General features: G+C 45.6%; 1 protein-coding gene and 1 long non-coding RNA gene across 2 annotated transcripts in view; one reads left to right on the forward strand and one right to left on the reverse strand.

Moving 5' to 3' along the window:
- The window catches only part of LOC115473983 (sterol 26-hydroxylase, mitochondrial-like), a 71,756-nt gene that overhangs the window by 14,998 nt on the left and 33,979 nt on the right, over positions 1-22,779 (reverse strand). Inside the window, exons 5-6 of the mRNA XM_030209225.1 lie at positions 19,479-19,642; positions 2,957-3,123 (exon numbers count right to left, since the gene is read on the reverse strand). Coding sequence (XP_030065085.1) covers positions 2,957-3,123; positions 19,479-19,642 — 331 coding nt within the window. The remainder of the gene's footprint in view (positions 1-2,956; positions 3,124-19,478; positions 19,643-22,779) is intronic.
- Positions 5-21,773, forward strand: LOC115473984. The gene is made up of 3 exons (XR_003942792.1): positions 5-17; positions 10,896-10,901; positions 21,686-21,773. It is a non-coding gene; the product is annotated as an uncharacterized LOC115473984 (long non-coding RNA).

Below are 22,779 nucleotides of genomic sequence, written 5' to 3' on the forward strand. Positions count from 1 at the left end.
TCCCCCAGTGCTGTATTGTCGGCTGTGAAGAAACAGTGTGTTTTAAGTCTGTAAAATGTATTGGAAATTTTCCTGCCTAAATTAATTCTGAGGAGTATTTCTCTAGTTTAGCCAGCAGATGGTGCATGTTTAAGCTTAAAGCTGTTACAGAGGACTGACTTCTCTTTCTTTTTGTTGGCACACAGATAATAGGAAGTGCCTGTAGTGATGTAACCAGTTTTTATTTGAAACTTGACTGTTCTGGGCTCTGATTGGCCTGGAGTTTGAAATTACCCAGCAGATGCTGGCTGATACTTCACTTTCAGCCAGGGAGGAAAGAGAGACAGATCTCTTTGCTGAGGCTCGGTGAATTCTATGTCCTGACCTTCCCAGGTGCTGTTTAGACAGTATATAGATGTTTAGTTAGTGTCATAATTCATCCATATTTCAGTTACCTGTAATTGTTTGCTATTTGCACTATTTTGTTCCACTGTTCAATCTTTTTAAAGAGAATAAACATAATTGTTTGTTTGCCCTGCCTGTCTGGACTGATAAAGAATCCTGCTGGTTTGTGTGTTGGGTCTGTGAGTGCTTTCTGGGGACTATGGGACCACTGGGAGTGGGGCTCCAGTAACCTAGAAATCATTGGAGATAATTTGAGAGCAGGAGACTTACCTGGAGGTGGTTGTGACCCAGTCAGTGGGAGGAGGGTGCTAGTGTAGTGCTGTATTGTAGGGTCTCATTACTGAGTTCCTCCTTCCCCCAGTGCTGTATTGTAGGGTCTCATTAATGACTTACACCTTCCCCCAGTGCTGTACAGTATGTCCATTGTTATGAGAGTGACATTTCCCAGACGTGATTCTTTACCCATTATCAATATTCTTGATGGGCGTATCACAGGAAATGTCAGTCTCATAATAATGGACATGGAATCCCTCTAAACAAATATTCCCCAGTTAGAGGCACTTGAGATAATTAGGAACTCATTAGAAAACAGAATCGCCCACACAAGAATACTAGCAGAATTTATAGTGGAACTAGCTTCATTGGCTTTAAGGGAGAGCTATTTTTTAATTCCAAAGGGAAATACTACAATCAAATTAAGGGCACAGCCATGGGGGGCACTATGGCCCCCTTGGTAGCTAACTTGCACGTTGCTGATTTTGAAAGTAAATTTTTCAAAGGACATGCATATAAAGATAAGATATCATTTTGGCAGAGGTATATTGATATTTTTATAATTTGGAAAAGGGAAAAGAGAAGAACTGCACCCTTTCTTTGGTTGAATTCAAAAGATAATCCAATATTTCAATTCACCTAAAGTAAAAAGTTTCATTTTTAGATATTAAAATCAAGTAAGTTAACAATGCTTTCTTTACCACTCTATATTGTAAACCCACAGATATAAATATATGCTGCATTACTTAGACTTACAAAGTTACGGGTAGGGGAATTTTTAAAAGGGACATCCAAGTTGCGATTTGGACGTCCTTGCAAAACGTCCAAATCCAGAGGCGGGGAAAACCGTATTTTTGAAACAAGATGGATGTCCATCTTTTGTTTCGAAAATACCATCAGGGATGTCCAAATCCTTAAATTTGGTCGTCCCTAGATTTGGATGTCCCTAGACATGGACGTGTCTGACTTTCATCGATTTTCGAAACCAAATATGTCCATGTCATAAATGTCCTAATGCAAGCCATTTCGTCGTGGGAGGACACTCCCTCCTCATCTAGCGCCGTCTTCAAAATGGCGGCACCCTGACCTGCCTAGTGCATCCTGGGAGGGGGACTTGGAATGGCACTAGGCCATGGGTGGTGGAGGTCTGGGAGTCCCATGGACCTCCATCTCCTCGTTTAGGTACAGTCCTCCCGCACTTTTCCCCTATGATCAGGGCCAATTGCATGCCTATATTTACATGTTATTAGCGCCAATCATAGGGGCGGTATAGCCCTGCGCTGTTTGGAACAGTGCGGGGCTTCTGATCATCTGCTCATTAGTTTTGCTGCTTGTCTTCCTCCTTCCGGTGCTGTACCATTAATGAGTGGAGGAGTGGCCTAGTGGTTAGGGTGGTGGACTTTGGTCCTGGGGAACTGAGGAACTGAGTTCAATTCCCACTTCAGGCACAGGCAGCTCCTTGTGACTCTGGGCAAGTCACTTAACCCTCCATTGCCCCATGTAAGCCGCATTGAGCCTGCCATGAGTGGGAAAGTGCAGGGTACAAATGTAACAAAAATAAAATAGATACTATTGGAGATTCTACATGGAATGTTGCTACTATTGGAGATTCTACATGGAATGTTGCTATTCCACTAGCAACATTCCATGTAGAAGGCTGCGCAGGCTTCTGTTTCTGTGAGTCTGACATCCTGCACATACGTGCAGGACGTCAGACTCACAGAAGCAGAAGCCTGCGCGGCCACATTGGTGATCTGCAAGGGCCGACTTCTAGTGGAATAGCAACATTCCATGTAGAATCTCAAATAGTAGCAACAGTGGAGGAGTGGCCTAGTGGTTAGGGTGGTGGACTTTGGTCCTGGGGAACTGAGGAACTGAGTTCGATTCCCACTTCAGGCACAGGCAGCTCCTTGTGACTCTGGGCAAGTCACTTAACCCTCCATTGCCCCATCTAAGCCGCATTGAGCCTACCATGAGTGGGAAAGCGCAGGGTACAAATGTAACAAAATAAAAATAAATGAGTTCCCCTCCTTGCACTGCTACATCATAGGGTCTCTTTAATGCCCCTCCCCCAGTGCTGTAGCAAAGGGTTTCATTAGCAAGCTCCCCCTCCTTCTAGTGCTATACTGGAGGGTCTTATTAATGTGTTATACCTTCTTCCAGTGCTGCATTTTCGTGTCTCATTGATGCCTGTCACCCTCCCTGCAGTCCTATTACATGTGGTCTCCTAAATGCCCCCTTCCTTGTGCAGTATCAAAGGGTTTCATTAGTGAGCTTTCCCCTCCCTCTAGTGCTGTACCGTAGGGTCTCTTTAATGATGGCCTTGAGCAGTGGCATTCTAGCAATATCCTCCATGGTGGGGACCTTTTCAGCAGGCAGGATGCCAGTCACCTCTTGATACAAAGAGTTCTGAATGTCCGGTTCCCTTGCCAGGTGATACAGCGTCCAGGACAATGTGTTGGAAGTCTGAAAGACAGAATGCAGCAGAGATTCAGGAGTTTTCTCTTCCTCTCTGTTCAATGAAAGCAAACCACGGCAAACTTTTACAGCTTTCACTGGAAAACAAGAGCGTAGTCATTGCCAGTTTGTCCAGGAGAGCATGAATGTTCGCATACTCTGTGCTAAGGAGGGAAGAGTGAAACCGATTTCTCTTTTAGCCCTGATGTGAGTAAATATTTGTCAGCAGCATCTGAAAGGCCCTGGAGGGGCCACGGTCGGACAATTTCAATGCAAATACTTTGAAAGTGTTATTAGACAACCCCTGTGGTTTAGGGCTGTGACCTGAAGGAGTCTTCATCAGAACCCATCCCCCTGTCCACTGGGACTCATCAAAGGTGGAGGTGGTACAGTCAGGCCTGGGGAGGCTGAGAAGATGCCTGTCACCACTGTGGCAGTCCCTTGTGACCAAGGAGCAGTACTGAGGAGACACATCTACGGATTTAAGTGCCACACACAGTGTGCAAATGACCAGAATACTGGTGTACATATGTTTGTGTCTGATTGTGACTGAATAGATAGGGATGGGCTGGAGTGTAAATTTAAGGGTCTTCGACATTAGATTCAGAACCTTTAGTACAAGGACAGTGCTGGGCAGACTTCTAGGGTCTGTGCCCTGAGAAAGGCAAGGACAAATCAAACTCGGGTATACATATAAAGTAACACATACCATGTATAATGAGTTTTTATGTTGTTGGGCAGACTGGATGGACCGTACAGGTCTTTATCTGCCGCAGTGGCGTTCCTGGGGGGGGGGGGGGGCGGTCCGCCCCGGGTGCACACCGCCGGGGGCGGGGGGGGTGCCGCGCGCGCCTGCCCTCCGTTGTTCCATGCTTCTTCTCTGACCTGGTTACTTCCTGTTCCGGGGCAGAGAAGAAGCATGGAACAACGGAGGACAGGCGCGCGCGGCACCACCCCCCCCCCCCAGCGACGTGCACCCAGCGGGGGGGTTCCTTCGCGGGGGGGTCCTTTCGCTGGGGGGGGGGTCCGTGCTGCATCAGGGGGGCGCTGCACCCGGGGGGCGCTGCACCCGGGGGGCGGGGCGAATCGGCGATCTGCCCCGGGTGCCAGCCCCCGCCACTGATCTGCCGTCATTTAATATGTTACTATGTTACTGGAAGTCAATTGAGACAGCAATGTGGCAGGTGATGGATTTGGGAAGCTTCAAAAGGAGGCTGAAGAAAAAGGAGAAGCAGTCAAAAACTGCTTCTACAGAGCTCACAGGATCCCAAACCAGAAGTGTGAACTTAGCAAAGTGAGCTCGGGACTGGTGCGACAATAGGTCTGCCAACTTTTTGACAAATGAAAACTCAACACTTGGCCTGCTCCATGCCCCTCCCTTGCTCCACCTCCATGCCCTGCCCTATCCCTTTCCACACCTAATGTTGTATCCTTCACCGCCCTGCCCCTCTACAACCAACAGTCTGCACTAGAGTTTGTCATCTCAGAAGAAAAAACTGCCACGTGTAAGTATTTGGGGAGCTCAGGTGGAAGCAGACCCACCAGTTGTTCCAAAAATCCACCTGCAAGACTGAGAAAAGAGGGAGTGCCCACCAAAGACAACACCTAAAAGCCGCATGTCTCTCCTCCCAGACAGCCCATTGCAATCCTGAAGGACCCCTGTCTGTATGGGTAGGAGAGCTCCAATTCCTCATATTCCTGCTCCTTCTCCTCACCCACCTCACTACGGGACGATCCACATAGGTACAAAAAAAAAAAAACAAGAAGAAGAAAACAAAGAAGGGTCCTAGGAGCACATTAACCCTCTCTTGCACGTCAACAGATAACCTGGAGGGTTAGCACCCCAAACGCTAATCTCCACGGATGCCCTATCCCAGAGGTAGGCAATTCTAGTCCTCGAGAGCCACAGGCAAGTCAGATTTTCAGGATTTCCACAATTTGCATACCAAGGAGGCAGTTCTTGCAGATCTATCTCCTGCATATTCATTGTGGATATCCTGAAAACCTGACCTGCCTGCGGCTCTCGAGGACCGGAGTTGCCTATCCCTGCCCTATCCTAAGGAGCTAACAACAATATACCAATACTATATAACCTGTGTCCCCAGCGGGAAGACATGCCCTCTTTCTGGGTAGAGCACAAATAGCAAGGACGGGGCATATAAAAAAAAACGGTAATCACTCACTCAAAGTCCAAACACTAAGAAGGGCCAAAAAAGAAACCAAGATACACAAAAATCCAAATAAATGTCAACTATTGAAAATTACCACTGTAGAACTAACGGACAATGATTACCTACCAATACCAGTGGGATACATCAATGCCAGATCAGTGGTTAACAAAACAATCAATAAAGGACTGGATAACTTGAGGAACATCTCGGTCTAGTCTTCCTTAACGAAACATGGAGCCACGACAAAGACGACTCTATTATTCTGGACCTGTGTCCACCAGGATATAAAATCCTACACTGGACCAGAAATGGGAACAGAAGAGGAGGAATTGCATTGATCTACAAATCCTTCTTCACAGTCAAAACCTTGGTATGTGATACTTTATATGTATACCCGAGTTTGATTTGTCCTTGCCATTCTCAGGGCACTCTTCTTGTACTAAAACTTCTGAAGCTAACGTCGAAGCCCCTTAAAATTTACACTCATGCCAATCCATATCTATTGAGTCACGATCAGGGCGTAGACCATAGAAGTCTGCCCAGCACTGGTTTTGCTTCCCAATTACTGGCGTTGCCACCCAATCTCCGCTAAGATTCTGTGGATTCATTCCTTCTAAACAGGATTCTTTTGTGTTTATCCCACGCATATTTGAATTCCATTACCGTTTTCATCTCCACCACCTCCCGCGGGAGGGCACTCCACATATCCACCACCCTCTCCGTGAAAAAATACTTCCTGACATTACTCCTGAGTGTTCCCCCCCCCCCCTTCAACCTCAATTCATGTCCTCTAGTTCTACCGCCTTCCTGTCTCTCAAGACCCCCAGAGAAACATCCCGGAGGGTTACAGTCTGATAAGGCCTCTGCTGAAAGCACCTGGAGGTCAGTTCCTCCCTTTTCCCTCTGTACTATAATGACCAAATTGGTTTGAAGTTCACGCAAAGTTCATTTTCTCAGTTTCACAAGCTGGGGGAGGGAAGCCTGGGAATATCCACTCATACTCAGGAAAGGTAAAAGGAGAACTCCACACACAGATGGGTAAGAAAGACCTCACCAGTTAGGGTGGCTGTGTTCCCTGCTGTCTATGGTGAATTCCCATTACAGGTAAGCAACTCCACTTTCTGTAAATATTTCTTGTTCTCTGCTACCCCCATGTCCCTCTAAAATCTAGGATCCAGTATGCGGCCCTTATTCCTGTTAGTGTGAGCAGAGACAAACTGATCTTTTCCATAACCCAGGACAACTTGACATTTTGTCCTTTAGATTGTAAGCTCCTTCGAGCAGGGACTGTCCTTCTTTGTTAAACTGTACAGTGCTGTGTAACCCTAGTAGCGCTCTAGAAATGTTAAGTAGTAGTAGTAATTGGATTTCTTAATTCTCCTCTCCATTACTGGGTAACACAACACCTTGGTGATACCTGTACTGATGACAGGTAGAAACTGGGGAACCCTTCGCCCTTATCTCAGTTCTTGGGTTCTAGAGCCCAAAGTGTGCTCATGAAATAAAACACAACACAGATTACAAGTAAATAATTAGTTTGAAGTCAGGCTTCAGTAGCGCTATAGAAATGATAAGTAGTAGTAGTTTTTCACAACTGGCAATCAGAGCAGCATTACCAAACAAATCTCTCACCCTCTCTCAGTTAAGCTGTGCTTTTATTAACAAGTTTCAAACTACAGGTTCATTCTTTGGCACAATAACATTACTGGAAAGCAACACACACAACTTTGTTTCTCAGGGTTTGTCTGTTACAATAGGTACACCATATCAGTGGCGTAGCCAAGGGTGGGCCCAGGGTGGGCCCAGGCCCACCCAGTAGCAGCACACCTATGATGTGGCTGGTAGGCAGGGGTGTGCTGGTAAATTGTTAACAGGGGGCTCTCTCTCGCCAGCAAAGTAAAAGAGAATTCAGGAGGGGCCCAAGCCCACATTTTGGGATCCATTTGTTAAAGTAGCCATGGAGAACCGGCTCCCAAAATTCTTAAAAACTTAACAAACGGCTCTCGAGAGCCTGTGAGAGCCTGCTCCAGCACACCACTGCTGGTAGGGATTCCCAAGCCCCAACAGCTGAAAACTCCCAACATCTGTCCCTCCTGCATACCTTGTAAATAGCACATTTTCATCTGCAGCGAGCAGCGACTGATACATACCGCTCACTCCAGCCCCACAGCCTTATTTCCGCCTATGCGGAAACAGGAAGTTGCATCAGAGGGAAGGCTGTGGGGCCAACATGAGCAGTGTGCATTAGTTGCTGCTCGCTGCCAGTGAAAATCTGCTATTTAAATGGTATGTGGGAGAGGGGGGATGTTTGAGAGACCATATGGCATGCAGGCGAGAGAAGGAGAGACCAAATCACCTGTGGGACGGTGTGGGGTTCTTTTGCCCACCCATCTTGGGCCCAGGCCCACCCAAAAATTGGGTGTCTGGCTACACCCCTGCACCATATCCTTTTAGCTCACATACTTCCTTCTTGGCTAGGTTACACACAATTTGCTTTGTTTGTTTGTGGCCTCTTAAAGCGATTAATCAACAAAAAGGATAAGAGAGTATCAAAATGTCTAGAAGTACAAAAAACCTCTGTTAGATAAATTGCAAGATACTTTGTATAGTACTATATACCTGTGAAGTGCAACAAAATAGTTAATGAGAAAGAGAAAAAGCCTCTGTATCCCAAGCTCCACCCTATAACGTTTTTGGAATAGGGTATGGAGGAAATATCGTGGGTCCAATTTCTTCCTCGGCATTAAAAAAACCTTGTCTCTTATAGTGTTTATTGCTAAAACTTCACAAGAATAACAATTTGTGGATCCAAAAAAGTGTAAAAAAATTACTTTAAACTTTTAAATAGTAGACACAACATGCAGAGTGGGTCAACCCGACTGCGGCCAGAGTTTAGCTACCGTGGGCTGTCTCGAGGAATGCTTGACATTATCCATAGCTATAGACCCTGCCTGTCTTCAGTGTTCAAGGATCCCCAGTTAACTATTTTGTTGTGCTTCACAGGTGTCTTGCAATTTATCTAAAAGAGATTTTTTTGTACTTCTATATATCCTCTTAAAGCAGACACGTGCTATAACCACGGTGGTATAACCACGGCACATCAGTACACACCATTTCTCTCTCTGAAATGTACTTTTATTGAATACATGTAGCTAATGTATTCATAGTTTGAAGATTCTCAGAAGTTGTTGCCCCATTGCAAGAGACTTTGTAGTTCTGAAAGCTGTACCTGTGGGTGGAGATTTGAAGAGGAAAAAAGCCTTAGTGCAGAGGTGGGAGAGTTGTCACATAGATAAAGGCAGTTCAGAGATGAGCTGCTGTTGAGCAATTATTGTGAGGTAAAAAGGCAAGTTCACTCCAGGGGAGCAGAGACATGTGCTTCAAAGACAAGGTGGAAAATGTCCCAGCTTATGTGGACACAGTGACCAAGAACACCCACCACAAGGCCAGAGGGCGAGGCAGTGGCGTTCCTAACCTGGCTGCAGTGGCGTTCCTAGGGCGGCTGACACCCGGGGCGCCCCCCCCCCGGCAAAACGACACCTCCCCCCAGCGAAATGACACCCCCTGGGTGCATTTTTACCTGCTGAGGGGGTGCAGCGCGCCTGTTGGCTTCGCTCGTTCCATGCTCCCTCTGCCCCGGAACAGGAAGTAACCTATTCCGGGGAAGAGGGAGCACGGAACGAGCAGCGCCAACAGGCGCGTGGCACCCCCCCGGCGGCATGCACCCGGGGCGGACCACACCCCCCCCCCTAGGAACGCCACTGCCTGGCTGACACCTGGGGCGGATCGCTGATGCGCCCCTCCTATGGCGAAACTACACCCCCCCGGGTGCATTTTTACCTGCTGGGGGGTGCCGTGCACCTGTTAGCTCCGAATCCGCTCGTTCCCTCCCTGCTGCTCCCTCTGCCCCGGAACAGGAAGTAACCTGTTCCGCGCAGAGGGAACAGCAGGGACGGAACAAGCGGACTCGGAGCCAACAGGCGCGCGGCACCCCCCCAGCGGCATGCACCCGGGGCGGACCGCCCCCATCGCCCCCCCCCCTTGGTACGCCACTGCCAACAGGGACAAAGCCTGAGACCTGTTGCAGAAGAGGTCATAGAGGGCCGTCCTTGATTGGACAGCGAGGTCAAGGTCATACACTAGCTGACCCATCAGAGCAAAGATAGGAAATGACAGCAAGCAAGCACACAAAGGACTTGGCTGAGAGAAAGAAGTCAATGTGTTATGGTATAAGCCAATCATCAGAATTAAATGTGTTGCATGATGTTGTGTTGGATCAGATACATATATATACACCAATATATTTGTGCAGCTTTTAAAAATATATATTTGACACTGCAGCAGAACTGGCTTTCATTCCAAAAGCCCTCTTCCCTCTCCCTTTGGGGAACATTTAAAAGACATTTAAGAGACAAAAGGGTACTGTGCTTCAAAGAGAAATAAAACTCTCTCTGCCCTCCCACCTAAAAAGACTGAACAAAAGCATGACTAAGGTGGATACTTAAAGAATCACATAGACATCTCCACCAGCAGACAGATAGTCTGGAAAAGGCATAACTCCAGCTATTGATAACAAAGACTTCAGAGGGGAAACCATAAACAAGACATTTGCTTGTCAAAGGTATACCTGCCCCTCCCATCAACTATCAGACAAATGGATGCCAGGACATCTGCAGATCATGTGAACAGACTACAATAACCATAATGCCTTGCAAGTTATCCAGTGCAAACCAGGAAGCAGGTGCTGGGACTCTGTGATCATATCCTCCTGCAGCTTGCAAGATATAAAAGCAAAAGCTGTTTCCCCAAGAGTCAGATTCTCTCTTCAGCTGCAAGCAACTCAGATCCACTCACTGCAGAAGCCCTGCTCCTCTTCTGCAAACATGTGCTTACCTCATGCTGTTCATACTATGTAACAAGGACTTGTAAGTAACATAACTTTTGATCTAGACCTGCTACTTTACTTTACCTTACTTAAGCACAGATTATCTGTAAAAGATCTCTTAAAACCTACCTCTCGTGTGCAATTGTATATTAAATCAACCTTTTTGAAGCTAAAAATACGGTCTCTTTGTGTTCTGAGTATATGGTATCTTTTATATATACTTAATTTATTTAATTTATTGCAATTATCACCTTTGGTGATTGGTGGAGAAATTAATATCCTAAAACTTATAAATACAGCGCCTGCTCTTAAATTATAAACAGTAGTGAGTGCTCTAGAGCTCTTTCCCCCAAGATAAATAATTTCTTGTAACAATTGCAGGAGAAAGGACCACTGGTAATAAAACTTCTACAAACACGTAGGGGTGGCCTGCAGTATGTATGAGACTACATTGCACACAATGCATTGCAGCAAGTGACTGCAGCACTAAAAATCCTAAGAAAAAGCATTAAACACATTTTACAGATCCTTTTTTGCAGCTATTTGGGCCTTATACTTATTTTGTAGCATTTGTATCCCACATTTTCCCACCAATTTGCAGGCTCAATGTGGCTTACATTTGCCGTAATGGCGGATGCCATTTCGGGTAGTAGAATTGCAAAGGTTATTGCGTATGGTGCCTACATACATGATAACATACATGGAACATAACTTATATGGAACAGATCATGGTATATATATATATACCATGTGCATACATACATGGTAGAGGAGAGTAAATATGGTATTGCCTGAAGGTTTCAGGGTGATATATTGCATTATAATCTACATTAGGTCATCGGCTGTAGAGAAATCTTGTTTTGCATAAGGTTTAGGGTGGTGGTGTCTGTCATGTGATAAGAGTTCGGTTTTGTATGGTTCGTGTGTAGTGTTATTATTTAGTATTTAAGATGGATGTTTATGGTATGCCTTCTTGAAAAGCTCTGTTTTCATTAGTCTTCGGAAGATGGTTAGGTCTTGCGCTGTTTTTATGGCCTTCGGTAGTGCGTTCCATAGCTGCGTGCTGATGTATGAGAAGCTGGTCGCGTATGTGGATTTATATTTCAGCCCTCTGCAGCTAGGATAGTAGAGATTGAGGTATGTGCGTGATGATCTCTTTGCGTTTCTCCTAGGCAAGTCTATGAGGTCTGACATATAGTTCTGGGCTTCTCCGTAGATGATTTTATGGACCATGGTGCAAACCTTGAACGCAATACCATGATCCAATAGCAGAAATCAGGGTAAATGGGGTGTCTTTTGCTCCTTTCACTATAGCTGTGGGCCTGAGACAGGGACGCCCTCTTTCCCCAGTCTTGTTTGTACCAGTGGCGTAGCTATGGGGGCCTGGGTCCCCCCAATTGGCTCTGGGGTCTCTGGTTTGGCTGGTGGGGGTCCCCAACCCCTGCCAGCTGAAGCGTTTGTCCAGCGCTGGTGTCCAGCTCTCTGCTGCATTGCCTGCCTTGCTCCTTCCTCCACGCCATGCGCATGCTCACCCTAGCATCGTGCATGCTCACTTTCACTAAAATGAGCACGCCCGCGACGTGGTGGAAGCTATAACACCTCAACTGGAAATCATCTCATTTAAACTCAAGGACCAAAACTCTACACAGTCAACTGTGCTACATCCCATTCTACAGACCCCCAGGAACCTGGAAAGTGACTCAAACAAACTTCATGGACTGCATCTGAAATGCATGTTTAGCTAACCCAAATACCTTGCTAATAGGAAATATTAATCTACATCTAGATGACCATAGTAACATAGTAACATAGTAGATGACGGCAGAAAAAGACCTGCATGGTCCATCCAGTCTGCCCAACAAGATAAACTCATATGTGTATATCTTACCTTGATTTGTACCTGCCTTTTTCAGGGCACAGACCGTACAAGTCTGCCCAGCAGTATTTCCCGCCTCCCAACCACCAGTCCCGCCTCCCAGAAAACAGATCACTCCAAAGAGCGTGATGAATTCTTTCAACAAAGGGACTTCCACGGCCACCAGTGACTTCTACCCATGTCAAAGGCCACACCACTGACCTATTAGCCTACAGATTCTCACATGACAACAACTTTAGGATAAAAGACAGACAGAAATTCCATGGTCTGATTGTTTCAAACTAAACATGATTCAAAAACTGGAAAGAACACAGAACCCACCCATTATAAACACAGATACCATATAAGTCACGAGGAAAAATTGATGCAACCAAGTTATGGACGACCAATATGAAGATCACTTGTCACCAACAACTAACACTGAAAAAATCCTATCAGAATGGCATGAAAGAAGCACTAACATACTGGACACAGTAGGCCCCGGACAGAGGAGTAAAGCAATACCATTGTATGATGAATAACTAAAAGCACCTAAAATCCACTGCAGAAGACTTGGAACGAGCATGGATGAAAAACAAAAATGATACAAAACAAATCACGTGGAGGGAGGCACAAAACACGTACAAGACCAAAATTAGACAGTCTAAAATCAAATTCTATAAAGAACATATAGGCGCAGACTTCAATGACTTATAAATAACCTAATAGACTTCAACTAATGAATAATCTAATAAACATCAAAGCTGTGACAACAACGATTGAAGATCCCCCGTCAGCAAACGATCTCATCAGATTCTTCAAAGAGAAAATCCTCAACCTCAGGAAGAGCATAACACAAGATGACACAAACCCTCATAGATGAACTCGATCACCCTCCAGAAGAAGACCCAGAAGACAGGACATGGACCACCTTCACACAACCCACAAACGAGACAGTAGCACAAGCGCTAAGAAAATTCTCTTTCACCCATTGCACGCTGAACACCTGCCCCAATCACCTACTAAAAGTAGCCCCTGACCAAACCATAGACCAACTAACCTCCCATCTGAATTACATGTTTCAGGAAGGCCGTTTTCCACACCCATCCTGAAGGACAACAAGAAAAATTCCAGCAACACCTTGAACTATAGACGTGTGGCATCCATACCTCTAATGACAAAAATAATGGAAGGGATAGTGGCCAACCAGCTAACTGACTACATAAACAAATTCTCCATACTACATGAATCATAGTCAGGCTTCAGACCTCAACCCAGCACGGAACAGTGCTCATTACACTACTGGCTAACCTCAAAAAGGAAATTACAAATGGAAAAACATTCTTTTTCTACAATTTGGCATGTCAAGCGCTTTTGACATGGTCGACCATCAAACCCCCCAAAACATACTTGACAAAATCGGAATTTGAGGGATAGTGCTTAAATGGTTCCAAGGCTTCCTGACCACCAGATCCTCCTAAGTGAAAATAAACTCCTCCCTCTCTAATCCATAGAAAACGGAATGTGGGGTCCCCCAGAGTTCGCTACTCTCACCAACGCTATTCAACTTGATGATGGCCCCTCTTGCCCGAACACTAGCCAAACAAGGTTTCAAAAAGAATCTGCACAAAATCACAACCAGGATAATGGAATAAACATAATGGAATCATGGGCAGCTTCGTTCAAGCTCAAATTGAATAAGTTAAAAACACACTGCCTGATACTTCATCACACAATATTTATTTATTTATTTATTTGTTACATTTGTATCCCACATTTTCCCACCTATTTGCAGGCTCAATGTGGCTTACATAGTACCGTAAAGGCATTCGCCTAGTCCAGTAGAGAAACAAATACAAGGCGATAGTGTGGTTGAATACCAGTCCCAAACATCAATGTCATGGGTACATCCTTCCCCATAACTGATAACTTAAAAATTTTAAGAGTCATCGTAGACTGCAACCTTACTTTCGTTAAGCAAATCGCAAACACTACGAAGAAAACGTTCCAAACCATGTGGAAACTAAAACGCATAAAAGAACTACTTCCCAAAAAAATGTATCCCTCTTACTAGTCCAATCCATGGTCCTCTCCCATGCTGACTTCTGCAATAGAATTTATGCCGGATGCAGTGAACAACTGCTAAAGAAAATGCAAACAGCGCAAAATAGAGCTGCAAGACTAATATTCAGAATAAACCGATTCGCAAGCCTGAAACCGTTGCTCCAAAACCTACACTGGCTACCCATCAAAGCACGTATATCTTTCAAGATATGCTCTCTGGTCTATAGAATAATTTTCGGTCTTGCACTAGAATACATGACAAGCCTAAGAGAACTACCTACGCGCAGTGCAATAAAAGGTGCAAGAACCTACTTCACTTTACACTTTCCCAGATGCCAAGGCCTAAAATACTCGATCAGCTTCACATACTTCTGCCCCAAGATCTGGAACACACTTCCGAAAGTCCTAAAATGCACGAATGACTATGTAAAATTCCAAAAACACCTGAAAGCCCAGTTTTTCAGAAAATTCTACTCTGACGAACCCACATAGCCAACTTGCACATCAATGAACACACCACGATGCTTGATCACTGACGGAAACTGAACAAAGCTCGTGTCTACTCGAAACAGCAGTGTAACAAGTCTAAATTGAATTGAACTGTAAGCCGCATTGAACCGACAACTTGATTGGCAAATGTAGGGTAAAAATGCAAAAAAAATAAAATAAATGTTCTATTTCACAAACTTGGCATAACAAACAGAGCTCCAGTAACCAAAACCAGCAATAATCAAACACATTCTAGACTATATAGAAAACCTGGCATAATAATGTAGCACCAGTGTCCAGGACTCAAACAGCAACAATTCGATCTTTAAACGGCAGCACCTAGAATACCAATATACTTCCTGCTGGAAAAACAGGACTAGTCAGACTGCTACAGATCCCTACACAGAAACTGAACACCGCAGAATACTTCACAGACAGGGGCATAGCTACCATTGAGTGAGCCCAGCAAAATGCCCAGGGCTGCCTGCTGTTGCTCCCCACACCCCCCAGGTCCGATATCTCCCTGTGACATAACCTGTAGCGGGCAGCGGGCAGAGGCAGTGAGGTAGACAGACTGCATCCAGCTGGCACCACTAGGGCCTTTCCACTGCAGCACTCTGCTTCTATGATGTCACTTCCTGTGGGCGAGATGCAGCAGAAGAAAGACCCTGGCGATACTGGCCAGAGACAGTGTGCCCACCTTGCTGCCGCTGTCTCAGCCTGCCATCTGCTTAGAGTTTCAAAGGCCATGGGGGGAGGAGAGAGAGGGGTTAGAGAGATACCAGGACCTGCGGAGGGAGGAGGGAAGAGAGGAGGAGAAATGCCGGGACCTGCGGGGGGGGGGGGGGGGGGGGGGGGGGACAGAGAGGGATACCAGGACTGTATTGGGGTGGGGAGCAGAGATGGATACCAGGTCTGTATCCGGGTGGGGGGAGAGGGGGAGATAGATACCAGGGTTTTCCTGGGGGGAGGAAGGAATTGAGGCAGATGGAAGACAGAGAGACCTGGGAGAAAAGGTGAGATGATTCTGGATCCAAGGGGCTGAGTGGGGGAGGGGGATGTAGAGAGAGAGAGAGAGAGAATGGAAATGGGGGGGGGGGGGGGGGGAGAGATACTGGACTATAGGGTAAGTGGAAGGAAGAGAGAGAGAATGAATCCTAGTAGTAAAGAGAAGATTTGCTGGACCATGGAGGAAGAGAGTGATGGGGGAGGATAGGAGAAGATATGCTAGGCCAGGGGTGGGGGGTGTGGAAGGAGGAGGAGAGAGGCAACAAGTTGGATAAGCAGAGAGAAAGGGTCACAGAAATGCTGGGTATGGAGGGATCGGGACACAGAGGGCAGGTGCTGAACATGGTGTGTGTGTGTGGGGGGGGGGGGGGGGGACAGGGACAAGGGTGCAGAGGGTGGATGCTGGAATAGGGATGCAAAGAAAAGATGAATAGTGGGAATAAAGATAGCAGAAATATCAAAAGGTCAGAAGACCCTGAAAAAAGATTTAAGAAAAAAAACCCACAGAGAAAGCAGAAAAGGGAGACAACATAGGTAGGAAAAAAAAGTATTGTTTTCTGAATTTATTAAGGGAAGGGACTTGATATACTGCCTTTCTGAGGTTTTTTGCCACTACATTCAAAGTGGTTTACATATATTCAGGTACTTATTTTGTACCAGGGGCAATGGAGGGTTAAGTGACTTGTCCAGAGTCACAAGGAGCTGCAGTGGGAATTGAACCCAGTTCCCCAGGATCAAAGTCCACTGCACTAACCACTAGGCTCCTCCTCCACTAACAACATTCCCTGTAGAATCTCAAATAGTAGCAACCACTAGGCTACTCTTCCACTCCTTGGGATTCCAGAATCTTGCTATTCTTTGGGGTTCTACATGGAATGTTGCTACTCTTTGAGACTGTGCATGGAATCTTGTCAATGGGGACTTGATATATCGCCTTTCTGTGTTTTTTTGCAACTAGGATCAAAGTCCACTGCACTAACCACTAGGCTACACCCCATATGAATTGTAATATGTCAGCTTATCTCTGATATCTTGTATTTCAGTTTCTATTTCTATTATTGTGAAAGTTGTCTGTATAGGACTCGAATATGTTTGCTTTTTGCAGAATTTATACACTGGAGCTCTGAAGGGAATCCTCCTCCCCCTCCCTCCCTCCCTCCCTCCACTCCCTCTACCTTGGGAGAGGTGGTATTATAGGGAGCCCATCTTAATTTTTCCACCCAGGGTCCATGCTGTCCTAGCTAAGCCACTGCACATAGAAACTACATGCTAGCAGAACACCGCACCTTGGTCACACATGCAACACGCAGATAGATCCTCAACATATATGAAACAAGGGACCACAGATATGAAAGCAAAACACTGAACTGAAAACCTCAAGAAGTTGGACGCTGCACGAGAACCTAAGCATTGCCGTGCTGGGTCCATCAATCCCAGTATCCTGTTTCCAACAGTAGCCAATCCAGGTCACAAGTACTTGACAAGATCCCAGAACATTAAAACAGATTTTATGCTGCTTATCTTAGAAATAAGCAATGGATTTTCCCCAAGTCCATCTTGATAATGACTTATGAACTTTTCCTTTAGGAAATGATCTAAACGTTTTTTTAAAACCCTGCTGAGCTAACTACTTTAACCACATACGCTGGCAACGGATTCCAAAGTCTATTTACACGATGAGTGAAGAAATATTTTTTCTGATTTGTTTTAAATGTACTACCTTCTGCTCAGTGTGCTGTGGCAGCTAAGAAAGCAAATAGAATGTTAGGTATAATAAGGAAAGGAATAGAAAACAAAAATGAGGATATTATAATGCCTTTGTTTTGCTCCATGGTGCGACCACACCTCGAATATTGTGTTCAATTCTGGTCGCCGCATCTCAAAAAAGATATAGTAGAATTAGAAAAGGTGAAGAAAAGGGCAACGATAAAGGGGATGGGATGACTTCCCTATGAGGAAAGGCTAAAGCGGCTAGGGCTCTTCAGCTTGGAGAAAAGGTGGCTAAGGGGAGATATGATAGAGGTCTATAAAATGATGAATGGAGTGGAACAGGTAGACGGGAATCGCTTGTTTACTCTTTCCAAAAATACTAGGACTAGGGGGCGTGCAATGAAGCTACAAATTAGTACATTTAAAATGAATCAGAAGAAATGTTTCTTCACCCAATGTGTAATTAAATCTGGAATTTGTTGCCAGAGAATGTGCTAAAGGCGGTTAGCTTAGCAGGGTTTTAAAAAGGTTTGGATGGCTTTCTAAAGGAAAAGTCCATAGACCATTATTAAAATGGACTTGGGGAAAATCCACTGCTTATTTCTGGGATAAGCAGCATAAAATGTTTTGTACTTTTGGGGATCTTGCCAGGTATTTGTGACCTGGATTGGCCACTGTTGGAAACAGGATGCTGGGCTTGATGGACCTATGGTCTGTCCCAGTATGGCAATACTTATATATTTATGTAGCTTTTGTTTCCTGTTATAGACAATAGGACTACTGACCAAGATTACACACAGTCAGTGACAGAGCTGGGATTAGAACTCAGCCATAGGGAGACAGAGTGACTCACCCCAGGGTCACAAATTTTGAGAATCAGTGACAAAGCTGGGATTAGAAGTGAGAAACAGGGAGGTAAAGAGGGGCATAATCGAAGGGGACGCCCAAGTTTTGCTGAGGACATCCTCGCAAAATGTCCCAGTGGAGGGACATGGAAAACCGTATTACTGAAACAAGATAGATGTCCATCTTCAGTTTCGATAATACGGTCGGGGATGCCCAAATCTTGACATTTAGGTCATCCTTAGAGATGGTTGTCCCTAGACTTGGTCGTTTCTGATTTTCGACGATAATTGAAACTAAGGACGCCCATCTCAGAAACAACCAAATGCAAGCCCTTTGGTCATGGGAGGAGCCAGCATTCGTAGTGAACTGGTCCCCTTAACATGCCAGGACATCAACCAGGCACCCTAGGGGGCACTGCAGTGGACTTCACAAATTGCTCCCAGGAACATAGCTCCCTTACCTTGTGTGCTGAGCCCCCCAAAACCCACTACCCACCACTACCATAGCCCTTAGGGTGAAGGGGGACACCTACATGTGGGTACAGTGGGTTTCTGGTGGGTTTTGGAGGGCTCACATTTACCACCACAAATGTAACAGGTAGGGGGAATGGGCCTGGGTTCGCCTGCCTGAAGTGCACTGCACCCACTAAAAACTGCTCCAGGGACCTACATACTGCTGTGATGGACCTGAGTATGACATTTGAGGCTGGCATAGAGGCTGGCACAAAAGATTTTTAAAAAGTTTTTTTGAGGGTGGGAGGGGGTTAGTGACCACTGGGGGAATAAGGGGAGGCGATCCCCGATTCTCTCCGTTGGTCATCTGGTCAGTTCGGGCACCTTTTTGTGGCTTGGTTGTAAGAAAAACAGGACCAGGTAAAGTCGTCCAAGTGCTCGTCAGGGACGCCTTTTTTTTCCATTATGGGTCGAGGACGTCCATGTGTTAGGCACGCCCCAGTCCCGCCTCCGACACGCCCCCCTTGAACTTTGGTCGTCCCCGCAATGGAAAGCAGTTGGGACGCTCAAAATCGGCTTTCGATTATGCCGGTTTGGGCAAGCCTGTGAGAAGGACGCCTATCTTCCGATTTGTGTCGAAAGATGGGCGTCCTTCTCTTTCTAAAATAAGCCTGATAGTGACTCACCCCAGGGTCACACAGAGAGTTAATGACAGAGCTGGAATTAGAACGGAGATTGAGATACAGGGAGGTCAAGTGACCCACACAGAGTCTGACTCCCAATTTAGGAATTTCCGTTCAGTTTTCTTCTTTGAGCCCTGGATTAAAATCTCTCGTCTTCTAGGCCTTCAGCCCTTTTTCACTTCTCTGCATTGGAGTACATACCGTGTCCACGCCAGCCAGCAGCAGCTCAGCCATGCTACCATATACCTCCTTAATGCTCAGTTTGCCATTAGACAGCAGGTAGGTGAGATACTCCCCTTTCACTTCCTCTCCGTGCTCCAGCCTTGCCTGTACTATCTCCATCTTCTGATCAATCAATTTCTTTCCTGCACATGACATGGAGAAAACGGACAGATAAAAGACGAAGAAATGGCGGCACAGTTATGGATCAAGGGATGATAGAGGTGTACAAAATAATGAGTGGGGTAGAGCAGACAGATGCGAAGCGTTTGTTTACGCTTTCTAGCAATAAAAGAACCAGGGGACACAAGATGAAATTAGAATGTGATAGGTTTAAAACAAATCGGAGAAAGGTTTTCTTTAGTCAGCGCGTGGTTAGACTCTGGAACTCGTTGCCGGAGAAGGTAGTGATGGCAGCTGGCCTTGCTGAGTTTAAAGGGGGTCTGGACAGATTCTTGAAGGAAAAATCCATTGATCGTTATTAAATTTTGGGGTTTTGCCAGGTTCTTGGGGCCTGGATTGGCCGCTGTCGGAGACAGAGTGCTGGGCTTGATGGACCTTTGGTCTTTTCCCAGCGTGGCAGTGCTTATGTACTTATACGTACTTATGTTGTTAAAGGTGAAGGCCGACATGACAGTAGTTAGAATCAGGGCCATGCCAAGGGTCTGTGGCACCCCCCTGCAGAAGATCAGTTGGCGCCCCCAGTGCCCCCCCCCCACAGACGAACAGTTGGCGCGCGTGCGCCCCCTCCCCCCCGTGAAAATGATCGCTGCCCTCCCATCCACGCTCCTCTCTCCCCTGCCCTCCCGCTCCCATGTCCCAACTGCCCGCCCTCTTCTCCCCCCCAACAAGATCCCTTTCCTTGACGTCAGAAGACGGCGGAACACTGAGCGAAGGGAAGACTAGTAGAGACGTCAGGAGCGCCGCATCCTTCACTGACGCTGCGCCTTCGCTGCCGGACGGAGGTAAATTTAAAAGGGATCTTGTTGGGGGGGAGAAGAGGGCGGGCAGTTGGGACATGGGAGTGGGAGGGCGAGGTAAGCATGGTGCGGCGGGGCGCCCCCCAGAGGACGGCACCCTCCTGCCGTGCTTACCTCGCTTACCGTGTTGGCACGGCCCTGGTTAGAATGGTATGTGCACAGGAGTTCAGGAAAGAGAACATGAGGTAATAGACGAGGTAGCAGGGAGTTTTTGGCTGAAGAACATGAGAGAAAGATGATAAGCGAAAAGAATGAAGTAATGTCTTTTATGAAAAGGTTTTGTGTAGAAACAGCATGATTAGTAAATGTTTGAGATAGACTCAGTCAATACTTTTGTATAAGCAGAACTGTACTCCTATGAGAAAATTTATTTGAATTCTGTATACTCTATTGGTAAGTTAATAAATTACTTTTCTGATATGTGGCCTGGTCTTTTATCATTCCAATCTTTTCCCGGGATATGTATGATTATTGGGATGGTGGTAAAAAGACCTAAATCTTAATTACAAAGAGAAATCAAATCTACACTCTGAATCAGGTTTCAAGTTGCAAGGACCTCTGTGGTGGACTCCGATATCCATTTATGGCTCTAGGCGAGTTACTTGTAGATACAGTAGGTATTTCTCTGTCTCTGGAGGTTTCACAGTCTAAGTTCGTACCTGACACAATAGAAGGTTAACCTGCCCAAGATCACAAGGAGTGGCGGTGGGATTTGAACCCTGAGTTTCCCTGGTTCTCATTTTGCTACTCTAACCATTAGGCTACACCTCCACACCATGTGATGTTCTTGGGTAGGGGTGAGGGGGTCAGGCAAATACAGTTCTGAGGCAGCTCTTACATGAGTGGAGGAGTAGCCTAGTGGTTAGTGCAGTGGACTTTGATCCTGGAGAACTGAGTTCAATTTCCACTGCAGCTCCTTGTGACTCTGGGCAAGTCACTTAACCCTCCATTGCCCCTGATACAAAATAAGTACCTAAATATATGTAAACTGCTTTTGAATGTAGTTGCAAAAACCTCAGAAAGGCAGTACATCAAGTCCCATTTCCCTTTTCATCTGCAGTCGGGCTTATTACAGTATGTAGAAGGTGGAGGGACCTGTAGAGTTTTTACACAGAATTTATGCATACAACCTTCCACCAGGTTTCTCCAAGGAAAGTATATGATCTCACTAATTGCCTTGTAGAAAGGTACGCTTAAGCAAGCTGTGAGATTGTGTCAGTACCCAGAGGAAATGGGAGTGTCCCAGCCCCTAATTGGTGAAAGTTAGAAAGCTAGGAGGAGTTTCAGTCCTGGAGGGAAAGTTAGAAAAATATATTAGGGAGCTCTTAGTTTTGAATTTTGTCTGTTTACTTCATCCTTCCGAGCCCTGACCCACGTAACATGGAGAGTCCTCCGGCAAGATGTCTCCAGCCCTTTAGACACAGATGACATACTTATAGCAGTGTTGTACTAAGCTAGTCAACACATTAAGGTGTTTCTTTTTACATGAGGGGAGATATGATAGAAGTCTATAAAATAATGAGTGAAGTGGAACGGGTAGACGTGAATCGATTGTTTACTCTTTCTAAAAATACTAGGACTAGGGGGCACGCAATCAAGCTACAAAGTAGTACATTTAAAATGAATCAGAGAAAGTTTTTCTTCACTCAACGTGTAATTAAACTCTGGAATTCGTTGCCAGAGAATGTAGTAAAAGCAGTTAGCTTAGCAGGGTTTTAAAAAAAGGTTTGGATAGCTTCTTAAAGGAAAAGTCCATAGACCATTATTAAAATGGACTTGGGGAAAACCCACTGCTTATTTCTGGGATAATCAGCATAAAATGTATTGTACTGTTTTGGGATCTTGCCAGCTATTTGTGACCTGGATTGGCCACTGTTGGAAACAGGATGCTGGGCTTGATGGACCTTTGGTCTGTCCTAATATGGCAATACTTATGTACTTATGTGATAATTGAAATCACCCATTATTATAGTGCTGCCCAATCTGCCAGCTTTCCTAATATCTGTAAACATTTCTTCATCTGTCTGTTTGTTCTGTCCCAGCAGATGGTAGTACAGTCCTACAAGAATACTCCTTCCCGTCACACATGGAATTTCTATCCATACTGATTCCACACTGCTATCTGTTTTATTTGGAATGTTTATTTTATTTGACTCGATTCCCTCTTTAACATATAGTGCAACCTCCCCACCTCCAATTTGATCCTCTCTATCATTGCGATACAATTTGTACCACTGATTGTCCTCTTTCCACCAAGTCTCTGAGATGTCTTTTATTTCTACCTCATCATTTAGTGCTATATA

The sequence above is a fragment of the Microcaecilia unicolor genome, chromosome 7 (genome assembly GCF_901765095.1).
Source record: "Microcaecilia unicolor chromosome 7, aMicUni1.1, whole genome shotgun sequence".
In the NCBI taxonomy this organism is placed as follows: Eukaryota; Metazoa; Chordata; class Amphibia; order Gymnophiona; family Siphonopidae; genus Microcaecilia; species Microcaecilia unicolor.